At 41.9% G+C, this 23,997-nt stretch overlaps 1 protein-coding gene and 1 long non-coding RNA gene across 17 annotated transcripts in view; one reads left to right on the top strand and one right to left on the bottom strand.

The window, feature by feature from the left end:
- Nucleotides 1–123: 123 nt before the first annotated feature.
- On the bottom strand, nucleotides 124–5,272 carry LOC111841970 (uncharacterized). The gene is made up of 3 exons (XR_002837808.2): nucleotides 4,337–5,272; nucleotides 3,024–3,214; nucleotides 124–376 (listed from the first exon to the last, which is right to left on the bottom strand). It is a non-coding gene; the product is annotated as an uncharacterized lncRNA (long non-coding RNA).
- Nucleotides 5,273–6,302: 1,030 nt separating this feature from the next.
- LOC111841957 (calcium-activated potassium channel subunit alpha-1a-like) overlaps nucleotides 6,303–23,997 on the top strand; it is a 167,197-nt gene continuing 149,502 nt past the window's right edge. For 11 of the 16 annotated variants that reach the window (XM_072703945.1, XM_072703952.1, XM_072703947.1 and 8 more), the window contains exon 1: nucleotides 6,304–7,238. In XM_072703945.1, coding sequence (XP_072560046.1) covers nucleotides 7,032–7,238 — 207 coding nt within the window. In that variant the 5' untranslated portion in view covers nucleotides 6,304–7,031. Of the gene's footprint in view, nucleotides 7,239–23,997 lie in introns of all 16 variants that reach the window. The other 5 variants (XM_072703959.1, XM_072703956.1, XM_072703961.1 and 2 more) reach the window with 3 other exon arrangements.

Raw genomic sequence — 23,997 nt, 5'->3', positions numbered from 1 at the left:
ATGTAACATTTAAGTTGCGGAACATACTGAACGTATAAATGTGTAGTCAAATTTTATTTTATTTAATTTTTTACTCCTGCAGGCTGATGCCCCCCTCCCCTATGGAGCTCACCCCACTGTCCAAACCATACTGCCTTCTGTTCTACTGCACACAGCAGCTTTTGGGTGTCTGTCTGCTGTAATATACACAGAACCTTGATCTGTCAATAGAAGCCTGCCCCTCTCGCTCACGGCTCATTCGCAGATGGGTGTAATAAAGCCAATCTTGGATTGCAAACACAGTCACGATGACGATGAACTACTGTTGGCCTTTCGTCGTTTTCGTTTGGCTTCTGTAGGTGAGTTGGCACACCAGGCATGACGCAGTCTTGCATAGCTATGGGTGTGAAGGTGAATTATTAGCAATGGGAACAAGAAATAGCAAAGTCATTTCAGCCAGTCTAAGTCATAGACGTTGACTGTGACACATCAGGATTACACTAGGTGGAACTTAGTGGGGGGGTGATATTAAGGATAACACTGTACAAGCATGATGAGCCAGTCCTCAGATTATTAAGCTGATTTAATAACCATCAAGTTAATTACATTGTCCTGCAATCTATGACCTCAGTATGTTTTACCATGATGTCTGAGAATAATAGATTAGAAATGATTTCTCAAGAAAAGTTTTAAGGTAATTTAAAACTTTAAAATTGCATAGGTAATGTAAAGAGCAATACAACATTTTAATGCTCACTTGCTACAGCCTGCCGTCCCCTTACTTCTGGTTTTATATACAGACCCACTGTAGTTTTGCCCCAGACTCACCCTGGGATATCTTGGTCTTGGTCGCTACTGTACTATACAGGCAACTTGTGCTTCCCCTCCCCCCCCAGTAAAAATGACACAGCAGAGTAGCCTTGACATCCAATAACTACACTGCAGTCTTCACGATAAGTAGACCCAGCAAAACAAACCTTAAACAAGAAAATTATGAGAGGAAGTAGGAAATGAAAACAGAAACCAGAACATCATATGTTCCAGTCCTAATTGCTGCCAGAACCAAAGCAAACTACCTGCCACAAAACCTGCTACTGAATTTCTAATACCTGCAGACCTGGTAGTGCTTCATGTATCTTCATATCTCTGCAACTATCCTGATATAGAAAAAAGTATATATATATATATATATATATATATATATAATATGTGTATGTATATGTGTGTGTGTATATATATATATAGTGTCTGTTTTTAAGAAACATAAATATACAGCTCTGGAAAAAACAGACTAGAAAATCTGCATTTAAAAATTTTGGTTTAATCGTGGTTCCTGCTGCAGGCTGCTTCCATGTTCAAAATATCTAAGACAGCAGTACACAAGAACAAGGTGAAGCAGGAGACACTGGGAACGGCCAGAAACCAGCCAGGTAAAGGGCGGAAGCGACTTTCTAATGCCAGAGATGACCGTTAATCCGACAGTTAACCACGTATCGGAGGATGACATCAAGTGACCTTCAAAGGGAATGGGAAACATTAAGTGCAGGTGTGAAGTGCACTGCTAGGACATTTCATATCAGACTCCTAGAAGCAGGACTGAAATCCCATAAAGCAAGAAGACCTTCATTAATGAGAAACAGAGAAAAACCAGGCTGCAGTTTGCAAAAAAAATATATTATTCACAGACGTTCACCTTTAAGTTGAGAAATGAGTGAAACAAAAAACTTGTCCTATGGTCTCAGTTTTTCCCAGAGTTGTTTCTATGTGTGTGTGTGTGTGTGTATATATAAATAAAATGTATATACTGACACACTCGCACTACATACCACAGTGTTCATATTTATACACACAGAGACTGACTGTGACAGGTCACGCAGTGTCTCCGTATGCGGTATCCATGTCTTAAAGTATAAAGTGACACCTGTTAGCTTGTAGCTTTACTCTTCTCACATGACCTTATGAGTCGATGGGCAGTGAATGCTACAACATCAGATGTTCCACGGGTTTCCCCATGGTTCCTGCTGCCCCCAGCCTTTAACCTCTAGTGTGACTCACACACCTCATTTCCCTGAAGTGCCCCCCCCCCCCGCGTGTGGAGGGTTCTGAGCTTCCAAGCCAAAAATGACTGTGTTTTGACTGAGATCTAAAAAGGCTGCTCTTTGATGCACATTGTTCAGTGTTTATCATCTCATTTTCTGTCTCGTGTCCTACATGGTTTCGCCTCCGGTTGTTTGACCTGCTTATTTTCTTTGATGGGTTGTAGCCTGATGTCCTGTCTTGTCCTGGCAGCTCCCCAGTCGGAAAAATCATCTTTATTAGACAGATGATGTAAATTAATGTGACAGAGTGTTCCACATACCTCAGGTGGTTGCACATCCACTAAAGGAAAAGTGCCCCATTGTATACTTTTCATCCCCCCCCCCGCAACAACAAGATCTTCTTCAACATGATTGGTTACCATATAGTGTGCCCTACCTTGGATTTCCTCCCTTCTCACGACCTCCAGTCTTGCTTATCACGTGCATATATTATGATTATATGATTGATTAATCACCTATTGTTCTGTGGTTACGCATTGTTTGTGCTGACCTTAAGTAACTCAAACTGTCACAAACAGGATGATAGCAGGATTCCCCCTCCCAGCTCCTCACGCACTGTTCACCGTTACGATAACCTTCCCTCATAATCCCCGGCTTTCCCTCAATCCGCTACCACACACGTCCCCTCTTCTCAATTATGACAATCCCCCAACTAGTGATAGGTCAGCGTGCTCCACAGTGTGTTCCCTCTGCCACGCTTCCTCTCACGAGTCCACAAGAACAACACCACACTGGCCCGAAGCCACAAAATGAAAGGACATCTTGTTGCCTGAGGCCTAAGCTGAGCCACAATCCCATAATGCAACCCCATCAATGCAACAAAACATCGACCCCGTAATTCCCCCTACCCAATTACCATGTAATGTTTCTTCCACATTCCCCACGTCCCTCCCCAGATTGCCCCCCTCCGCCTCGGGGCAATCACGTCCATCGATGAATTCATACCAAGAGGAGGGGGATCGCTGGTCCGCCGTCACACCATTGATCTCATCGATGGCGACCTGGAGATCAGGGGGCTTCATCCACTCCGGGACGAGGGGTTTTTCCACTGGGAGTGAGAGTGGATGAGGGGATTCATCTGCCAACATGACTTCCTTGGCTTGTGAGGCTATAATAACTGAGCAGGATTACAAAATCTGCAAACAGAAACAATAATAAACCAAGAACCAAAGACTTAAACACACCGGAAGGTCCCGGAATTATTGAAGCAAACTTACTGTCCCAGCTATACCCCAACAGACCGTGCTCCCTATCAATTTGAGACATCATCTTAAGGAGCACATCCTCCAGGTCCTGCACTTCTTGAGATGAGTCAGGAATGTAGGTACGACATGCCTTCCCTACTACAATGCTAGTGCCCCCTTTCCCTGCCAATAGGAGGTCTAGTGCCATGTGATTTTGCAAAGCCAACTGTTTAACTGCAGACAGTTCACCTTCAACAGTCTTCATGGTAACAACTGTCTGGTTGGCCACTTTATCCATAGCCGTCTGTAAGGCCGCGACCTCAGCCTGCAAATCGGAAACCCCCGAGGCAGTGATGAAGACATGAACCCACTGCTCAGTCCTACTAATAGTCTGCCTATCTCTGAGGTGAGCTCTCACCGTCAAGGACATCTGAGGTTTGGGTACCATCCATGTAGGAGCTACCAGGTGGGCCAAATAGCAACACTGATCCCCTTCCAACCCAGACATAGAGAGAACTGTATATCTTCTTGCCCTTCCCTGATCTCCGCAGACAAACGCTGAGCAGGAAGAGGCCACCAGGGGAACAAGGCTAGAAATATTAACATCAGCCACACAATGAGAAGGCCTAGGAGAAAGGTGTGGAGAGTCAGATTGGATGCTCTGAAACACATAACCTTATTGGCACAAATGACAGCCAGGTCTACCTCAGGTGGAATTTTATCCCCCAGTGAGGATTGACAGGATCCATGTGAATATGTACAACTGCTCCATTTGGACAGGGAGGAAAAAAGGAACCTCAGAATCACACATCTGTTTAAGTTCAGTCAGGGCCGCGTCTTAAGCTAACCTCTGCCAGTTTGTCGATTTTAGCTCTTACTGCGCTACAAATCGGAGGCGGCAAAGACACCACCCTTGATCTCCCGCCCCCCACCACCTTAAGGGTCGACAAACCGGCCAGCTGCGTGAGATGGCTGATGCAGGACTCTCCAAACGCAGCGAGGTCATGATAAGTAAATGGAATGTCATAGAAGGGGCATGCAGCTGAAGTATGTGCCATATGAAGAGAAACCCACCAATCAGAAACATCCAGTTTGGTGGTCACCGCTCTGGCCAGGAGGTCTACGGCATTTGCATGGCTGGGTCCGACCTCCCTCTTCCTGTGGGTATTAAGTGATGTGAACTGGCCATCAGGGGAACATCTCAGCATTAATATACTGCCTCTCAGTATTAACAAAGAGGATAAAAAATACACTCACGCGAGAGAGAAGAAAAAGCAAACCCCATCGTTTATAATTCATTTTAGATGGGTTGCAGAAGTCCTACCGAGGCTGGGCCAGGCTGGCAGTAGGACAGGTGGATGCAGGCGTCGATACCCGCTACCTTCATGGCTTGAGGGGGGGGTTCTCTTCATAACTTGATGGAGTCCCCTCCATCTCGGTCATTGACCAAAACGTCGACCCCATAATTTCTGCTACCCTATTACCATGTAATCTTTCTCCCACAGTGTGTATCTATTGCATACTGACAGATACATACATATGAAGAGAGAACATTCATGGATGTGCATTGACTTTACATTTTGTGGCTTTGTTTTGTATTGTGAAGGGGAACAAACCAAGACATTCTGTATTCGTTCCTCACGTATGCATAACACTTAATTTCTAAGTCATTGTGCCATTTGCAATGAAAAAGCAGCAATGAAACAGCAACAATAATTAGTATTTGAGTTATTCCCGAAGCTATACAGATAACAGCCACTAGGAGGAGTACCTGCCTACCTTCATTCCAACCTGTGCACATCGACAGTGGTAGAAGCTGCACCAGAAGCCATATCTTTTGTTTTCTTTCAACAGTTTTCTATTGAAGGAAATTAAGTCAACACATTAACGCACCAACAGTGTGGCACTAGTACGTTTATAACGTGCCGTTATGCATATCTATCGTAAAGATCACGAACACTTTCGCATTTAGTTTAAGAAGTTGGGAGGAGAGAATGAATGTGTTACAAACGTCTGTGTTATTCCTCTTAAGAGAACCACATTAATAGATAATTTATATGCAGTGGCATCATTTTACAGAATCGGATTAATATCGTCTAGACTGCGACTTATTGGCTGTCTAGGTAATTACACGAACTAATATATGTGTGTGTCTGTGTATAGGCTATATATATATATATATATATATATATATATATATATATATATATATATATATATAGAGAGAGAGAGAGAGAGAGAGTGTGCGCGCATATATATATATTTATATATATATATACGCACACACACATACTACATACTTGTTTTACAAAATTAGTTGATTGACTACGCCACATTTTTTGTTTCTTGTGTATTTAAGAGAACTCATTTAATGATGCGCCAATTTAATGACCATCCATCTAAATATTGTATGTAGGTTGCGCAGTGGCATCGTGGCGTCTCCGCTCCTAAAGGCCGTCAGCAGTCAGTGTTCAACAGGTTTCCGATGTTCGCTCCCATTGCCGCTTCCTTTGCTGGGTGGAGTGGCGACGGCGTGTTTTCCTTAAATGTTATGCTTTCGCCGAGAAATTACTTACTAACATCCTCTGTATAAAAGCCAGGAGGAAACACCCCCACCGCCCCAGGTTTCTCTTGACAATAATGGAAGGAACATTTCCTGTCTACAGAAAGGCAAATGTGTAATTTACACAAAACACGTATTACTTCAGGCCTTATATCAGTTATTGCTTATTTGTAGTTTCTGGAAACATTAAAAAAATACTTTTTCATTTGATCGCTGACGTTGACTGAAAGGTCGGCTGGTCATTTGAATTGAAAATTCATGTATATATAATAAAACTTTAGCTGTGGTTAAATATCACCATGTAAAGCTGATTAAATTTCTTATCAGTTGAAAAACTGTAAGTTAAATTCTACGGAAACAAAGGGCGGACGGGTGGCCAGCGGCTCGGCAGAATAAACACCGTGTCCATCTTTATTACTTGCGCTTGGCTCCGCCTTCCTACCTGTAAATCTCCCCTTGCTATTTTCTGAGCAGATCTGACAGCCTATATCAGTTGGCCATAGTGGGAAAGCCAGAAGGGAGTGAATGAAGAGGAGGCGAGCGAGAAAAGAGAGCGATCAGCGTGTTTTTCTTTTTGCCACCCCCCCCCCCTAATAAAAGCAGCACACCGTTGTTTGATGTCGGCACACTCGTGGATCACGGAAAGCGCATGAAAAGCTTCACCCAGCTAAGATCCATATAACCGTGCTGACCGAGGTGGAGTTTCTGAACGGGAGACGGAGCGGCGGTGTTGCGCGACGCTCCCCGCGCATCGGGAGACAGGCGCGCCGCAGAAGCCCGGGTCCCCAGCGCCGCCGGCTCTCTACAGCGCCCATAAAGAAGCTCTTCGCGGCTGCAGAATGAAGAGATCTTTGACATGGATTTGCACCTGAAGGTTTGCAAGATGCCCGATCTGACTTAAAAATAATAATAATAATAATAATAAAAATCCAGCTGGTGTCGTTGGGGCTGAGTTTTCATGCGTTTTGCGGAGACTGACACAGACTCCCTACAGGGACTTTGCATTGAAGATCGTCTCTGCGTCGCAGACTTTAGGATTATCGATTTGCGTTGAGATAAAACTGGTTAAAATATTGGAAGGGAAAAGGATTTCTGAAGCAATATGGCTGATGAGTGGGTTAGGGGGCGCTGCCTGGAGCTCACCAACGATTCTCGGTGCTAGCGAGAACAGATGGCAACGCTTCCGAAGGAATCGGCAACGAGATAATGGGTAATAATATAAAACCGGACTCGTCCTCTTACGTCATTCCCTTCACGGCGGACGTGCCCTGTGACAGCAATGGCCAGCGTATGTGGTGGGCTTTCCTTGCTTCCTCCATGGTTACTTTCTTTGGGGGACTCTTCATCATTCTCCTCTGGAGAACCCTCAGATTTCTGTGGACCGTGTGCTGCCATTGCAACATCAAAAACCAGGTAAAATGTCACTTTTTCCATCTCACCCCTTACTTTTGGAAATAATCCACGAGAGTTGGAAATATGTGTCCATCGATGTTGGATCTGTGGGGCGACCCTTGTTCAATTGTGAAAAAAAAACAACATACCCATCTAAAATAGATTATGTAGATCAGTTAAAGCCAACACGCACGCCACCCAGACATTGATAATCATTATACTTAAATAATCCGACTTAATGTACACTACTAGCTTTGGTCATTGATATTTGTGTATTTGAATGCGTTGTTATATTGGCAATAATAATTTGTTTAGTAATTTTTTACTGTAGGTTTGGCCACCACGCCAGGGTTGTTTGTTGTGTTTTACATGAAAAACTGTGCATATTCGGATGAATTTGGGTTTAATTTGAGGTAAATCCCTCAACCTGTTGAAGATTATCTGTTACCCCCCCACCCCCCTAGAAGATGCCCCCATGTTCTTTTCACCCTCATGATGTGGCCTGTATCTTTGGACATTATATGCCACCTTTGGTCCCTCTGTTTATATGTACAGATAGTAATATATTTGACAACATTAGTAGTACCGTATTTTAGTTATTTATAACTGCAGTGATTTTTTTAAATACACCTTTATATCCGTATATCTACACGGGTCAATAATGCCACGGGTCAATTCTAGTAACAATTTTATTTTTAATGGGATATTAATTTTGATTGTTTTCAAAATAATATGCATCACTATTTATTCTGACAAGCTCATAACATTTGCCAGTAGACTTGAATAGGAACTTGATCGCACTGTGGAGTTTTATTGTTAAGCGGAACCAGACACCCAGTCTTTAGCGGGAATTAATTACAATGTCGGCATCAGACACTGTTTCCAGTTTTCACACAACCTTTTGACTATAAATATTGTTTCAACTCAGTTCGTGTTTCTGAAAAAATATTGCAAAAAGTATAATCTGGAAGGTGAAATTTCACGATCGCTGTTACCGAACTTGACTGCAAATTGTTTTGTTTTCATTTGGATTTTCTTTGCTTTATTTAAAACACATATAAGTTTCCATTATCTTTTAATGGTCTCAGTTGTGCGACCTGTATGCTAACGAAATCATTCCTGCTGAGAAGGACATGCCATGCAGTGGTGGCATTTCAGTGAAATTTGCTACAGGCCAGTTGATTTATTCCTAAAAGTTGATAAATGATGTTGTGATGTCATTGCATGGGTGATGACATAATCACACAATGACGCAGAGGTGCGTCATTACGTAGAGTTCTCAGTGACGTTGCCGTTGGCCATCGATTTATGAATTAGAAATATGTTAGATTTGTTTGTTTATCACATATTGTAATGTATTTGTAAAAGTAAAATTTGTAAAAGTAATATAAACACATTTTTTAAACACAACACATTAGTAAACATTGCACACTACACATTATTGAACAATTACGTTTTATTTTCGTATTAACTAGTAAAACTAAACATTCTGAACAATTATAGTTTTAATCAGTGTATTGGTGGTTAAGACGCTACCTAACTGATCAACAGTTATAGGTACAATCTAATAACAAGATAATATCATAAATGCTATCTTATTGCAACTAGTAAGTTAACTCAAATATGATGTGTGCGCTAGTCACTTTTCTCCGGGCTGTTGTGTTGCTTGGCTGTTTAGCTGCTCAATGGTTTTCTGAAATTTTTTAAACTGAAGTCAGATCAGCTTTCAGAAGCACAAGTGTATTGCATGAGAGAGAAACCTAAAAGAGGGCAGGTAACTGCTGATGAGTTTGTTCCAGAAAACAGTGTTAAACAATAAATAACTTCATGGTGCAGTATTGTAAGCTACCTTGCTAACAAGCAATTAGCTAGTTAGCAGTGTTTCATAATAACAAGCCATTTAGATGGAAAATACATGGATTTTAGTGATTGAGTGCCCCATTAAAAGTCAAAAGTTGCACAATGAAAATTTAAAAGTAGCTAAATTTGTTGCTATCCTTCTTGAATGAAGGTTGGCAATGTATTCTGTAAAGATGCTAAGTCTAGTAGCAAAATTGCTAAGTTGGAAACGCTGAGGCCAGGACAGGATCGACATCTTTGCTGGTTCCCATGGCGTTCCAGCAAACACAATTAGAAAGCGTGTTACAGATCCGCCTCTTATCTTCATATGATTGCTATGTATCACAACAATGATATAGCAATCAATCCAGCCTCTCTCAAATGTCATTGTCCATTTGGTTAAGCAGCAATGTGCTTTATGGTTATAAGAATGGTTTATGTGCGGCATTCAAAGTGCTCTGATGAATCATTTATAGTATGCCTTATATTTCATTGTGCTGTATAGAAAAAAGCTGAACTATAACTAAATGTGAACTCTTTTCCAATAATGTATAGGTTTATTTATAGATGATTTGTTGATTTTGCATTTAGATGTTTGATATGTATATGTAACAATGCAGAGATTTGTTTGCTAGTGTCTATTGGCCTTTTGCCCTTCCCATCTCCGGATGATTCTTCATCTGAGCTGAAGTTTCTCTGGCATTTCTGGTATGCATGTTTCTGCCAAAGCTTTGAAGCAGTTTCACATTTGTTGATATCTATTATATTTGCTCAGAGATGTTGTAAGGAGTTACACGTGTGGGTTACGGCTTACAGGCAATATCACAGTGAAACACATTTAGCACTTTATCAGTGGGGTATAGTTTTAAAATGGTGTTTTCATGTGATTTCAGTAAAGTAGTGCAGACTGAAGGTATGTCCATCCATCCATCCATCCATCCATCCATCCATCCATCCATTTTCTGTTGTTTATCCAGGGCTGGGTTGCAGGGGCAGCAGCCTGAGCAGGGATGCCCAGACCTCTCTCTCCCCAGCCACCTCCTCCAACTCCTCCAGGGGAATATCAAGGTATTCCCAAGCAAGCTGAGAGATATAGTCTCTCCAGCGTGTCCTGGGTCTACCCTGGGTTTCTCCTCCCGGTTCACAGACATTCTCGAAGCGCCTCCCCAGGGAGGTGTCCAGGAGGCATCCTAGATAGATGCCCAAACCACCTTAGCTGGCTCCTTTCCATGCGGAGGAGCAGCAGCTCTGCTTTGAGCTCCTCCCAAATGTCTGAGGGTGAACCCAGATACTCTGTGAAGGAAACTCATTTCTGCTGCTTGTATCCATAATCTCATTGTTTTGGTCACTACCCAAAGCTTGTGAGCGTAGGTGAGGGTAGGAAAGTCGATTGATGGGCAAATCGATAGCTTCGCCTTCAGGCTCAGCTCTTTCTGTACCACAACACAATGGTACAAGGTCCACATACCTGCTGCACTGATCTACCTGTTGATCTCCCGCTCCTTTCTTCCTTCACTCATGCACAAGACCACAAGATACTTAAACTCCTCTGCTTGAGGCAGTAACTCATCCCCAACCTGGAGGGGCAATCCATCCTTCTCTGGTTGAGAATCATGACCTCAGAATTGGAGGTGCTGATCCGCATCCTGGTCACTTCACACTCAGTTGCAAATCGGCCCAGTGCATACTGCAGGTCATGGCCCGGTGAAGCCAACAGGACCACATGATCTGCAAAAAGCAAAGTCACAATCTTCAGGTCATTGAACTGGATCCCCTCTGCCCCGTGACTGCACTTAGAAATTCTGTCCATAAAGGTTATAAACAGAATCTGTGACAAAGGGCAGCTCTTGTGGAGTCCAACACCCACTGGGAATGAGTCTGATTTGCTGCAGGCAATGCAAACTAAACTCTTGCTTCATTTATGCAGTGCCCTAATAGGCCGTAACAACAAACCCTGCCCCCCATACTCCTGAAGCCCCCCCCGAGGGACACGGTCATGCGCCTTTTCCCAGTCCACAAAACGTATGCAGGCAAACTCCCGAATGCCCTCTAGTATCCTTGTGAGGGTGAAGAGCTGGTCCACGACCAGGGCGGAATCCACATTGTTCCTCCTGGATCCAAGGTTCGATCGATGGATAGACCCTCCACTCCAGTAGTTATGCGTAGACCTTGCCAGGAAGATGAGGACTGTGATCCCCCTGAAGTTGGATTACATCCGGTCCTCTTTCTTAAAGATTGGGACCACCACCCCTGTCTGCCAATCCAAAGGCACTATCCACAACCTCCACACAATGTTGAAGAGGTGTGCTAGCTAAGACAGCCCAACATCATCAAGAGCTTTCAGGAACTCAGGGTGAATCTCATCCACCCCTGGAGCCTTACCAGAGAAGAGGTTTTTTTGACTAATTCAGTGACCTCAACCCTAGTGGTAGGTCCTCCTCCGAGGCTTCTGACTTTACTTCCTCCAAGGAGGGCATGTCAGTGGGATTCAGGTCATTGAAGTACTCCTTCCTCCCCCTGACTATATCTCCATTTGAGGTCAACGTTGCTCCATCCCTGCTGTAAACAGCATGGCTAGAGCCGTGCTCCCCTCTCCTGTGTCGGCAGACAGTTTGAGGCCGATGAGATGTCATTTTTCATGACCTCACCAAACTCCTCCCACACCCATATTTTTGCTGCCAAAGCTGCATTACGCTTAGCTTACCGATACCTCACAGCTGCTTCCGGAGTCCTGCAAGCTCACCAAGCTTGAAAAATCTTTTTTTAGCCTAACAACCTGACAGTGGTTAGCACAAAAGTCCAATAACAGAGCAGCGCTTGGGTTCAGATCGGCCAGGCTGCTTCTCCCAATCACACCCTTTCAGATCTCACTGTCGTTACCTACATGAGTGTTACAGTCCCCCAGTGGAACAGTGAAGTCCCCAGAGGTGGTGCCAACCAGCACTAGTGTCTCCAAAAAGGCCGTTTTGTGTATACGCACAGACAATAGTCAGAACCCATCCCCGGACTCAAAGTCGAAGGCGGGCAACCCTTCTGTTCACCGGGGTGAACTCCGACGTGGCAGCCCAAGCTGGAGGACTATAAGTAGAGTTTATCATCACTCACCGAGGGCAGCTTCAGGGTGGGAAGGAGTTCAGCCCCTCTCCAGAGCCAGGTTCCAGAGCCTGAGCCGTGCTTTGAGGTGAGCTTGGCTATATCTAGGCAGTATGTCTGTACTTCCTGCATCAGCTGAGGCTTCCCTTCCCACCAAAGAGGTTACATTCCATGTCCCTGAAGCCAGATTTGGTAGCTAACGATCGGTCCGCCGAGGCCCCTGTCTTCAACTGCCACCCGATCTACCTTACATCTGACCCCTATGGCCTCCCCTGCAGGTGGTGGGCCCACAGCAGGGTGGACTTATGTAACATTTTTGGGCTCTGCCTGGCTGCGCTCCATGGGTAGAGACCCGACCACCAGGCAGTCGCCTGCAAGCTCCTCACCAGGCTCCTAATCTACGCAGCCCTTACTGTTTCTATTCTTAGGAGTCTTTTTGTATTGTATGTTGTCAGGCTTTTCACCAAGGAGCAATTTCCTTGGGAGGTCCTACTGGGGGCAATTGCTCTCCTAGGGTGCAGAGAAACCCCTCCACCATGACAGGGTGGTGATTCGTGGAGGGGCTCACTGAAGTTGAATTCTTTCAAAATTGAAGTCTATATGAAATACAAGGCAAAACACAGAAGCAGTGGCATATATGCATTTATCTAACAATTTCAGCTAATCTGCCTGCGGTCTGTGCTTGAAAAACTAAGTGCAAGGTACACAAATCACTTTTTTCCCCATGGACCTTGCTATGAATCAGCTTATCCATTGTGCATATGTATCTGCAGATGTTGTGATTTATAAAAAATACATATTCATATATTCATATATTTGTTTCAATTCCAAAAAAACCCCCCAGAAGAGCGTGTTCTTAAAGGTGCCATTATAAATCTCGCATCTGTATTCATGTTGTTCAAAGATGTATGCAATACATTGTCCATTAGCCAGAGGTTGATAACGTCTTATAGCATTCTCTGTTGTCCTTCAGTGGATCGAGCAAATTAATTTGCATCCAGTTATTTCCCTCCCTTTTATGGCATCGTACATGGCCATGTTTGAAAAGACATTTCCCCCTATTCAGCTTGGTTTGTCACTTAGCCTTCAAGCTAAGCACTAAGACGTTATTAAGACATGTTTATTGTATTTACACAATGCATAGAAACACAATTATGTGGAACAATGTGTAAAAACAAGCCAAGTGTAGCCATTGTATATTCCAATATGAATCTGTCACATAATCTTGTCACATAAACACTGATGATCTGCTGTTATTATATGATCCACCTAAATTTTGGTTTAATTTTCATTTTCTGTATTCCCTGGGATTTCTTTCAAAAATATTGGAACCAGGGGGGTGGATGGGGTGGAATCGACTTATTTGCTGAATTCTTTAACTACATAGCGCATCAAGCAAGTTTGCTGGCTGACAGCATATTCACGAAATCCAATTACAGAATTGGGATAAGTGAGTGGCATTGAACTTGAATTAAATGCAAGAACTAGATTCAGTGTGCACAGCCAGCGTAAGTCATGCCCTGATGTTTCCTGATATTGCTGGGCTGTAGTCCAGAATAGCTAGACAGCGTACACACTCATGCGCTCAGGGTCAAGACTTCATTTAGTTGTCATTCTATGGCAGGGGTGGGCAATCTTATCCGCAAAGGGCCGGTGTGCATGCAGATTTTCGCTGCAACTCCCTAATTAGGTCACTAATTAGAGGACTGATTGGCTGAAGAGTCCTCACACCTGGGTTTGAGGAGCTGACCTACAGGTTATCCCAAAAACCTGCATACACACCGGCCCTTTGCGGATAAGATTGGCCACCCCTGTCCTATGACCATGCTTGCACTTTTTCAACACCGATACTGTATGTTTTTAACAAAAATGAGGACAATTTCTGTTGGTTCTGTGATATGTTCAGAAATTGCGTCACGTCAATCATGTCAGACAAACTTAAAAAGCAAACTTAACATAGCTACAACACTTAGCATACGTTTACAGCTGGCATATTGAACTCTTATGCAGCTGTCTGCTTGACAGAAAGTGCATAGAGGGTTAACAGAATAGTTGAATTCTAAAGAACAACAGTAAACAAAAAATTCTGGTCGTGCCACTTTGATTTTAACCATTTTTTAACTTCTTTTATTTTGGGCAGTGAGCTAGTTATGTTCCATGACGCAGTCTTTCTTCTCCGTAAAAGCTCAGTCTGCCATTGGTTGATTTTGCTCATGTTGCTGGAATTACAAACGACACCCACTTCTGTGCAACTGAAGCTTTGCGATTTGTTTTTGTCTGAGAAGAGTGTGTTTGTGACTAATTATAATTTTGCGATTTTTATCTAGTAGTGACTAATCAGGAATCGTTGAGCCTTGATCTCAGCTCAATAGTACATCATTGCTAAATCATTTACATGTTTTCATGGTCTAAAGTTTTAAAGCCAATACCTAGGTTACGTAAATGCATTGCATAAGCAATGCTTCCATTTAACGTAGAAGCATATAGCTGGTAACAGTCTGAGCTGAATGAGCCTCAGAATTATGTCGTAGCTGTTGGCATAGGTATGGTGAATGTGTGAAGCTCTGTTTTATGAAGTGTGCAGTGAGAAATGTAAGGGTGTGAGATTAATGGGAGCTGCACTGCAGTCCGTGATCTTCATAGCTCAGGAAGTGATTAGGCGTTGTAATTACTCAGGCCTACTTGCAGGTTGAGATATAACCTTGGCGTACAGGGTCCAGCAATGCCTTCCATCAGCAAAAATTTGGTTTGAGGCTGAGGTTAGGACTGCCTGCGATTGGGAAGGTCGTCGGTTCAAATCCCATGGTTGGCAGTGATGTCATCATTGGGCCCTTGAGCGAAGTCCTTAACCCCCAGTTGCTCTAGGGACTGGTTGACCCTGCTTTCTCAGCTGTGCATTGTTTTGTATAACGGTGTCTGGTAAATAAATGAAATAATAAGTTGTAAAATAGAATGCAAACGATACGTGGGTCTTCATAAATGACTATATGATGAGGTAGAACTTGCAGAAGTGAAAGGTATTTATATTTGCGGGTAAACTCAATTTAGTGAACATTTTAATTCAATGTGTCGCTCCCGTATTAAAATTCAATGTCGATTTGCCCCAGTGATTCTGCTGACTTACCTGCGGATCGTGCCTGTGTAAGAACGAAGGCGTGTAGTGTCATGGAGAGCTGCTTCGTAATCAGGACCTTTCTGTGTAATGGTGCGCTTCTGGGAACAAATGTTACTTCTTTTTTGCATCGGTACTGCTGGGAACTTGTGCATAAATGCATGACGAACTCTTCTTAGTTTACGGTGCGAATGCTCAGAACTGCACAGAGTTCACAGACCACCATCTCCTGCTCATATTTTACACGCATTATACATCGCCAGTCCTCTCCTACATCAGTTGTACCTTCTAGGAGACAGTTTATTAATTTAGATCAATGCAAAGCCTGCCTGTCCAAAATAAAAAGAAAATGCAGCACTGCACTCAGGAAAAGAGAGAATTAAAAGCATGTGAACATTTTTGTCTCGTGAGATGAAGAACCTGATTTTTGGTCGATAGTGGAGGTGACTAAGGCGTTATTCCAGCGTGCGATTGACTACACAGACTGTGTGAAATGTCATGGTCATCTGCAGGTCCAGAGTCTATCGTAGGTTCCTGTTGATAATTTGGATATCAGCTCCATACATTTCCTTCGAGATCAGAACATTGCCCCAATCGTAATGCTTTGCTTAATATTCCAGCAATACATGTCTAGTTTTAGGTGCAACTCTTACTTATTCATGTTTCAGCCACAACTTGCATGAGGATTTGTAACGGACTTCCTATATACTGCAACCGCAGAACATTTGGTTGGAAGAGGAAATAAAATTGGCATTTGGGGCCAAGTGCTGCTGCATTTTGTTAACTTTGGTTACAGTTATGTTCCCTGTCTGCCGTTCTAACAAAGACCATTTTGTTTTAGAGGTACATCCTATCGTGGTGTCTGTAGATGGTACCATAGTTCATTCAGTGCACCTTCATAATGCATTAATAGAACATTCAGTGCGCCTTCACAATGCATTCATAGAACGTACAGTGCGGCGTCATAATGCATGCATAGAATATTCAGTGCGCCTTCATAATGCATTCATAGAACATTTATAAGCAACATGTAAGTATAGCTTAACATGCTAACATATCTTAAAAGCTTATGCATTAATAACAGACATTATATTATAATAACAAACCTTCTAAACGTATAATCATGCAGTGTTTGTTACTAATGTATATGGAAGCTTTTACGGTATGTTAGCATGTTAAAGTATACTTACATACGCAGGGGTGCCAACTCACGCATCTGGCGTGACGCTTGCACTTTCTGAGTCTCACACTCACGCAAGAAATCTTATGGCAAGTCTATATTATTCCATTATAAACCTAAAATTAGCTATACATCAAAAGCGTTGGGGTAGTCTGCAAACCTTGAAGACTATTTACAAGGTAATAACACTGTTACATACATGTAAATGTGTGTGCATGTGTGTGCAGATTAGCCTGGAACTGAAAATGTCACGCCAGCCAGCTGACCAAAGTTGGCAACACTGATGCTGCTTATGAACATTCTATGAATGCATTATGAATGCATTATGAAGGTACAGTTAACGCCAAGCGTCACCCTGTAGATTGGGTATCAGTGGATGGGCTTCGGTGCAGAGGTGGTGGAGTGATACGAATTTTATTCTTCCAGCAGGGCTCCCTTCCTGTTTTGGCTGTGGAGGCTAATAGGATTTGAAGGTGCATGCAGGCATGGAATCAAAGATATGATCGAGCCGGGGCCGCGGATCTGCTGCACTGCACGGGGGGTGCTGTCTCAACAAATGACTTTGTTTGCTAAAAGAACAAAGATGTGAATCTGTGAAAAGGACAAGTGGATGTAATAAAGGAAGATTACAGGCCTTGTGTGATTTTAATGCTTTAAGAATTTAAGAACTGTGGTAATGCTTTTCCTATTAGTCGCTCTTTTTTAAAGCTTGAGTAAGGCAGTTGTTAAATGGATTTTTTTAATGAGTGAGTTAATAGGTGGGGCCTGCACGGTGGACGGCCTTGGTACAGTGAAACATAATAAAAACTGCTCCGTTTTGCGCTGAAAAAAACAATGGCTTGCCTTGCTGCTGCGTCTCTCTCCACCGGTTGCTCCCAGACCTTCAAGAATCCTTCAGAGTCACCCAGTCTGCTGTGAGGTGAAACCAGCACTCCCCCCGATCAGGATTAATATTTAAACGAGCTTCAGCTTCCTCATCTTTTCCCATTTTAGGAACTTACGTGCCACCGTTATCCAGAAAAGGGAATACATGAAGACAGACGCAGGGTGATGGATCTCTTTGACCCTTGACTCCTCTGTGACATGGGGTCAAAGTTCAGAGTTCGTTCTGACCCCAGGAGAAATTAGCTGTGCGTTCTCAGATGGCAACATTCAGACTGTTTTGGTTTTATGTTTCCATCTAAAGAATTACTAAATATATCAACACTTTAATAAGCTAGTTTTTATTGTATTATAAGTTTAATAAAGGCGGCTGTTTAATTCCTTATTAAATCACTCTTTATTAAACCAAAATGAACTCTTGCTCTCTAGAGCAGATATAAACAGATATTAAAAAAGAAGTAAAAATAATGGTAAAAATATCTGAAAGAGGAGATAAATAATTATGTGTGGTAATCATAGTATGGCAATTTATATCTTGCACAAATTATTTTATCCTATATATATATATATTTAGATTTATCATCTAAATTATTTTCATGTATATTCTGCAGGTTCAGTAGGATTTACATTGAACAAGATAATTTTGAGTTTTAAAGGAAACTTTTACTAGTCTAGTTACTCGTGTGAATTATGTAGCAGATTGATTCATTTTAAGGAATTGTCACATACAAAACCTTTCCTGCAGTATTTCAGTTTCTGTATATTTATATTATTTGTTCGGGGTGTGTGTGTGTGTGTGTGTGTGTGTGTGTGGGGGGGGGGGGGGGGTCATACGGCAGGGAATCACACAGCTTACTTCTGCTCTTAGTCGAAGGAGGTATTACGTTTTAAAAGATTTTTGGGGCAAAACTTCCGGAAAGGTTGATTCTGCAGCAAAAATGATGGCTTACTTTAGTTTCTCTTTCACAGCCCTTTTAAAAATGTGATTTATAAATGTAGGACATTAGGGTTCTTAAACTATTTATTTTGGCTTTTAGACTTAATTTCTCATAACCTTTTGTGATTAGATTTTTTTTTCTTTTTCTGACCCATATCCTTGTTAAACACACAGCATGATAAAGCTGCCATTTTCCATGGTGCTTTTTAAATCTAGAATCGTGATGCTGCATATTGATTAGTCAGAGATATTTTTTTTTTGTGCGGTAACTTTATGCTTTTGAACTTAACGTGTTGAAGTCCTACCTCAGTTTGGATGACGGCAAACCTGCCTGTGCTGGTTGTTTTTCATTAAGGCGGCATCTAGGAGGAACACTGCTAGGAATGCTAATATCTGGGCTTAGGGACATCATTCCGGAACATTCAGAACTCGAGCCCCGGGGGGCAGAACCTCAACATGGACTGTTAATGCTGTGTGAAAATGAGAACCACCTTTAAGAGACAGAAGCCCCACATCCCTCCCTGCCACATCTTACCGAACAGGTGGCTCTTTGCTTTCAGCTAGCGGTTAATTACGGTTTGATAGATTTCACACAGAAAGATGGGTGAATGCGTATATGTGTTTCTCACATATGAAAGGTCTGATTCCAGAAAGCATGTCTGAAATATGGTTTAGTTTCAGTATGAGACTCTCTACAAAACAGCCAACATGATTTTCTATGTGCCTTCTGACTTGATAAGTCTGGTCATTGTTATATTTTATATTAGCAATACTGTCCTATACTGAATTCTACAAGGGAAATGGAAAGTTTCTAACCTCCAATCTGCATGTATTATAGTACAGAATTATAGTCTGGTAATGTATGTATATTCTGTGAATGGAAAATCAGGAGTGATCGGGACTTATTAACCTTAGTCAAAACAATAACTCATTTAATGATATCTGTAGTACACCAAGGTTTCGCATGTAGCTTAGCTTATAAACATTCACAGCCGATATGTTTGAAGGGTGATGCGAAGCTGCAGGGCTTGGAGCCTCTCTGAACACTTCTTGTATGATGTGATAGCGTTTGTTGGCCATAAGGGGCTTTCCCAGTCACCTGTGGGAATGCAGCATTTTTCCGTCTGGTTTCAGAAGCTAACAGGCCACACTTAAGCTGTTAAGCTTTTATGCCCATTTTTACTCTGCTGTTTTGTGATGTTTAATAATTCATCACACTTTAGGCTTTTGAGACACAAACCCAAAAATCAATGGCATCACATTTTCCTGTTATGGCACATATTTATAGGCAATGTAATATGGATTGTTGGGATTTTTTTCAGTGGGAAGAGACTGGAAACATGGGAAGGAATTTGTAAATTGTATCTATAGAAAATACAAATATTGTAATATTTAAAATACTAAAATACATTGAAAGTGATATGTTCAGTGAAGAAATATACTTGTATGAGTAGATGATTGCGTTATGTATGTTACAGACTGATATTTATGTCTTTAAGCATGTGTCTGCAATACAATATATAAACGAATAATTGTTTTCTGAGAAACATTTTAACATCATTGTGTGTGTACAGAACAAGGTGCAGGGAAGTAAAGGTGACTCTTACATGCTTTGTTTTTTTTCCTGCTTCCAAAATAATGTAAGCTACAGTATGTATGCTTAACGAACCAGAACAATCAGCTGATCTAGTAGCATAGCTCAGAGGCCAGGCCCCATGGTATTACCATGCATGCAACTCTGTGCCCTCAATGGTAAGAAGGCTCTGGAAAGAGTGCTAAATTAATCCAGCCCACACCCATCCTCGCTCAGTGTAATTGGAAACCCAGCGTTGTGTAGTTGAGTGACAGCAATTAGAGACAAAAGTCTCCTAACGACTGACATGTTTCTTTATACTTGGCGTGCCGGGTGAGTGTCGTGGGATTCGGGGCCTTAGTTACGTGGTTCCTGTTTACGAACTCCTCGCAGGCACTCTGGGGCATCGTTACCCACACTTTATCCGAATGTTTTGAAGCGGTTTGTTTGGCTTCAGGGGAGGGTCATCAGCCCCTGAAGACATTCTGCGTCATTTGCATGAAGCCATAGACTGTGGCTTTCATTTTTGTGCTGTGGTTGGCGTAGTGGCTCTGTTTTATGGCTAGCTGTAAAAGCTGTGCTCAACTCAGCCGGAAAAGGTGTGCGAGGAAGCGAAGAGCAAGGCAAGAACATACCCTGCTGTGATTTGTGGTTGTGGAGGGCGATGTCACATGACTGGACTCTGGGTTGAGGAGTCAAGTGTTCAACCTCTCATACAGTTCTCGATCACACTGCGGTGTCCAGTTACATATTCTCTCGTGATGTTTTTTCAGGCACGCCAGAGTCCTCTTGCTCTGTCGGGTCATTACTTTGTCACTTTTTAAATAGACAAGACAGCCTCCTAGGCCATGCATAGAAAGTAGCACTATTGTCATTCAATTAGTGCTGCTGCCATTTGTTTTAGGGATATCTTGCTGTAACAGCTCACAGATCTTATTAGGGGTGGAAAGCAAAGGACGGGGCAATTCGATTTTGTGTTGAGCGTAGCTGTCTTCAGATACATGTATCTGTGTTTGGCAACCTCTTCTGTGGCGGTTCGGTGATTGACGTTTTATGCATAATGAAAGGAGTCCTTTTAAAGCCATACGGCTTTCACAGTTTCGTTTATATACATGGATTGCACTATGGTGTACCTTGTAAAGTTTATATGTAAAAGGGGTGGGTACACTGGAAACAGGTTTAAGCGAGTTTGAAGTTCTAGAGCTATAAGGTGTGATCATAATAGGAGCCTTTTCGGATTCTTCTTGAATCTACACATTTGGCATCAGAAGAGTCATCACTTGGTAACGGCACTGTGGTATAGAACGGAAGTGTTTATATGCATTGCACATATATTTTATGTGTGACTCTGCTTTACTCTATACATTTTTAATATGGGTTGGAGCTTTGATACATTATTAATACCTGTTCCCGGTTTTTATGTTGTTGGCTAACGAGTTGCTGGCTAATTGGTCAGGTCAAACGGTGGACTTCTCGCACGAGTAGTGCTCAGAATCGGTATCCCTGTTGTTCCATTTTAAATTTAGCAAGTAGTGTAAGTTCCAACGTTAAGAAGTATGAAAGCAATATTTTTCGGAAATTAGGTCGCACTGCTGTGGTATTGATATGACTGCTTACTCCAGTAGTTGCATAAACACAAGGGCTGCACTTATTTTAGAATTGTAATGGTAATATTCTGTTTATAGTACACATATTTTCAATGCTTTATGTGACTAAGAGGGACTGGAAAATAAATAAGGTAGCTAATTATTCGGCACATTGTATGAGACAGACAGACAGACAGACAGACAGACAGACAGACAGACAGACAATGTCTTATAAGAGTTCTCTCTAGACACCTGAATGTTCTTGACAACAGCTAACTATTGGAAATATAATTTTTGGACTCTGTTATCGAGACCATTAGGAATAGAGTTTTTCAGGGTTCTCATTTTAAAACGGAAAATGTGAAATTCTCTTCCAAATTGAAAAAGCCTGTATTTTTCTCAGAATCACATTTTTTTTTTTTTGGTTCCACAATCTCTCTAAAAGAGAGTGCCGGAAACATTTCATAGCTGTGTGGAAATGCTTGTCCGGTACACATAGCAGTAATCAACATTGCCATGGTTTTTCTTATTGTAATACTTTGAACTTGTTTTAAGCACTCCCATAAAAAGCAAAGTTAATAAAAGGCCTGTCAAACAAAATCACTGGTTATATATGAGAAATATAAGTAGGCTCTAATTCTGAGATGCCACTGAAGGACCTGATTATCTGTATCAGGTGTGTTAAATTAGGACGGAACCCAAGCTCTGTGGCAGGGCAGGCTGGGTATTCTGATGCCAGGCTTCTGCTAAGCTCCCACCCCCCAGAGCAGCAAAAATCATTTTTTGTCAAATCATTTATATTAAAAACATTTCAGTAGCATACGGTATCTGACTGCTAACTAACAAGTGTGTGTTTCTTTTACGCAAAAAGTAGTGAAATATTACAACTAGTGTAAATAACTGTAATGTCAAGGAATGCAAACAGAGGTATTTAATTTTTTTTTTCCACTTGCTCTTTTGCCCCCCCTAATCAAATGGAACCTGGGGGGAAGGTAGATCTCCAGGATTAGGCTTAGGCAGCCCCGTTTTAACATACCGTCCACTAACTAAGAAAACCTGTATCTGCAAAATCATTGTTCTTCAGGAGACGAAGAAGACTATTTTTCCACCAACTTCATTGTTGTAGTTGTTGACATATGAGAAAAAATAAAACATAAAGAAGTTAGATTTGTATATAAACATAAGCACGCTGTAAAGAACTTTGGGTATCTTATATAAATGTAACATTCATTCATTCATTTACATTAGGTGAACAGGGAGCGGCGAACACAGCTCATAAAATTCTGCTTCAATGTTGGTATGTCTTTTAAAGACGTTCTTCTTACACCGTGAAAAGTCGGCCTCTTCTTCGATTTTCAGCTCCATCTGAGAGCTGGGAGCAAAAATGTGGACTGTCTGCGGGCCCCCAAGGACTGGGTTGGGAAACACTGCTCTAGGGGTTGACGGTTATCAGCCTGGCCAATTATCAGATCTGATATTCAGTATTTTTATGATTATCAGAATCATTTTTTTCACTCCATTGTCAATAAAATAATAAAAAAAAGTAAAAATTTGCTGCTTTGACTCTGATGCAGCTGCCTGTCTGTATGTAGTCACCAAGCCCCACCCACAGCACTGTCTGATTGGTTACAAGCCACGAGTAATAGCCTATCAACACTGAAGGCTACTGTGCCACAGACAGGCACAGAGGAACACGTGCACACTGTAGCAGCTCCGGTGAGTGAGTGGAGTTGTGTTGAAGTTGCAAAAACATCACAATTTCATGATCTATTTCTGTAATGACATGTATGCCCAGTATCCCAGCTACTTTGAAAATGCCCAAAAGATACACTTTGTTACAGTGATATACTGTTAATTACAGCGAGATAATATTGTTTATTTGAGGTGAGGCTATGTCTTTGAGTAACCTTGGTTTCAGTGCATATGGAACTTATTTTAGCTACCATATTGTGAACGTAACATATGAGTTGGTGTTTTTACATGTTATAGGTACCTGATGGTCATGACATAAGCTAATGTTGAGTCTTGTAGCACTAACCTGAATGCGATAGTGAACGTCAGCAAGTTCATTAGTTGATCCATAATTTAGCCAGCAAAATAATTGATAGACTATAACGTTGTTTATTGCATGTCAGTTTATACCTAAAATAGGGTGAGCAGATAATCTATGTCAGGAGGGCACTTTGAGCTACTTCAGGTTTTACAAACCACTATAAAACTGAATGGTTCTTGTGCTGGACTAAATAGTTTGGTTCTTCTTGCGCTTTGACTGGTTTGTTTCCTTGATTTAAAGACTCATCCAGCTGATTCACATTACCATTAGTGACACGTGCATAAGAGACTGACCAATCAGCACACAGCAACAACTTAGTGCTTAAGTGAAATCCAGTACGTTTAATTGAAATGGTAATCTACGTCTTGTCCTAGCTCAAAGTGGCCTCCCTGACATGGCTTATCTGATCACCCTAATAATATTAATACATGAGACTACTGGTGGAGTTTCTTGATTGTTTTAACATTTTATTACATCTGACTGGCATGTGCAAAGGTTTTGATTGCCCTGAACTGTTTTCCTGAA

Source organism: Paramormyrops kingsleyae, chromosome 20 (assembly GCF_048594095.1).
Source record: "Paramormyrops kingsleyae isolate MSU_618 chromosome 20, PKINGS_0.4, whole genome shotgun sequence".
NCBI lineage: Eukaryota > Metazoa > Chordata > Actinopteri > Osteoglossiformes > Mormyridae > Paramormyrops > Paramormyrops kingsleyae.
Note: the sequence above shows the minus strand (reverse complement) of the source record. Positions and strands in the feature narration are given on the sequence as shown.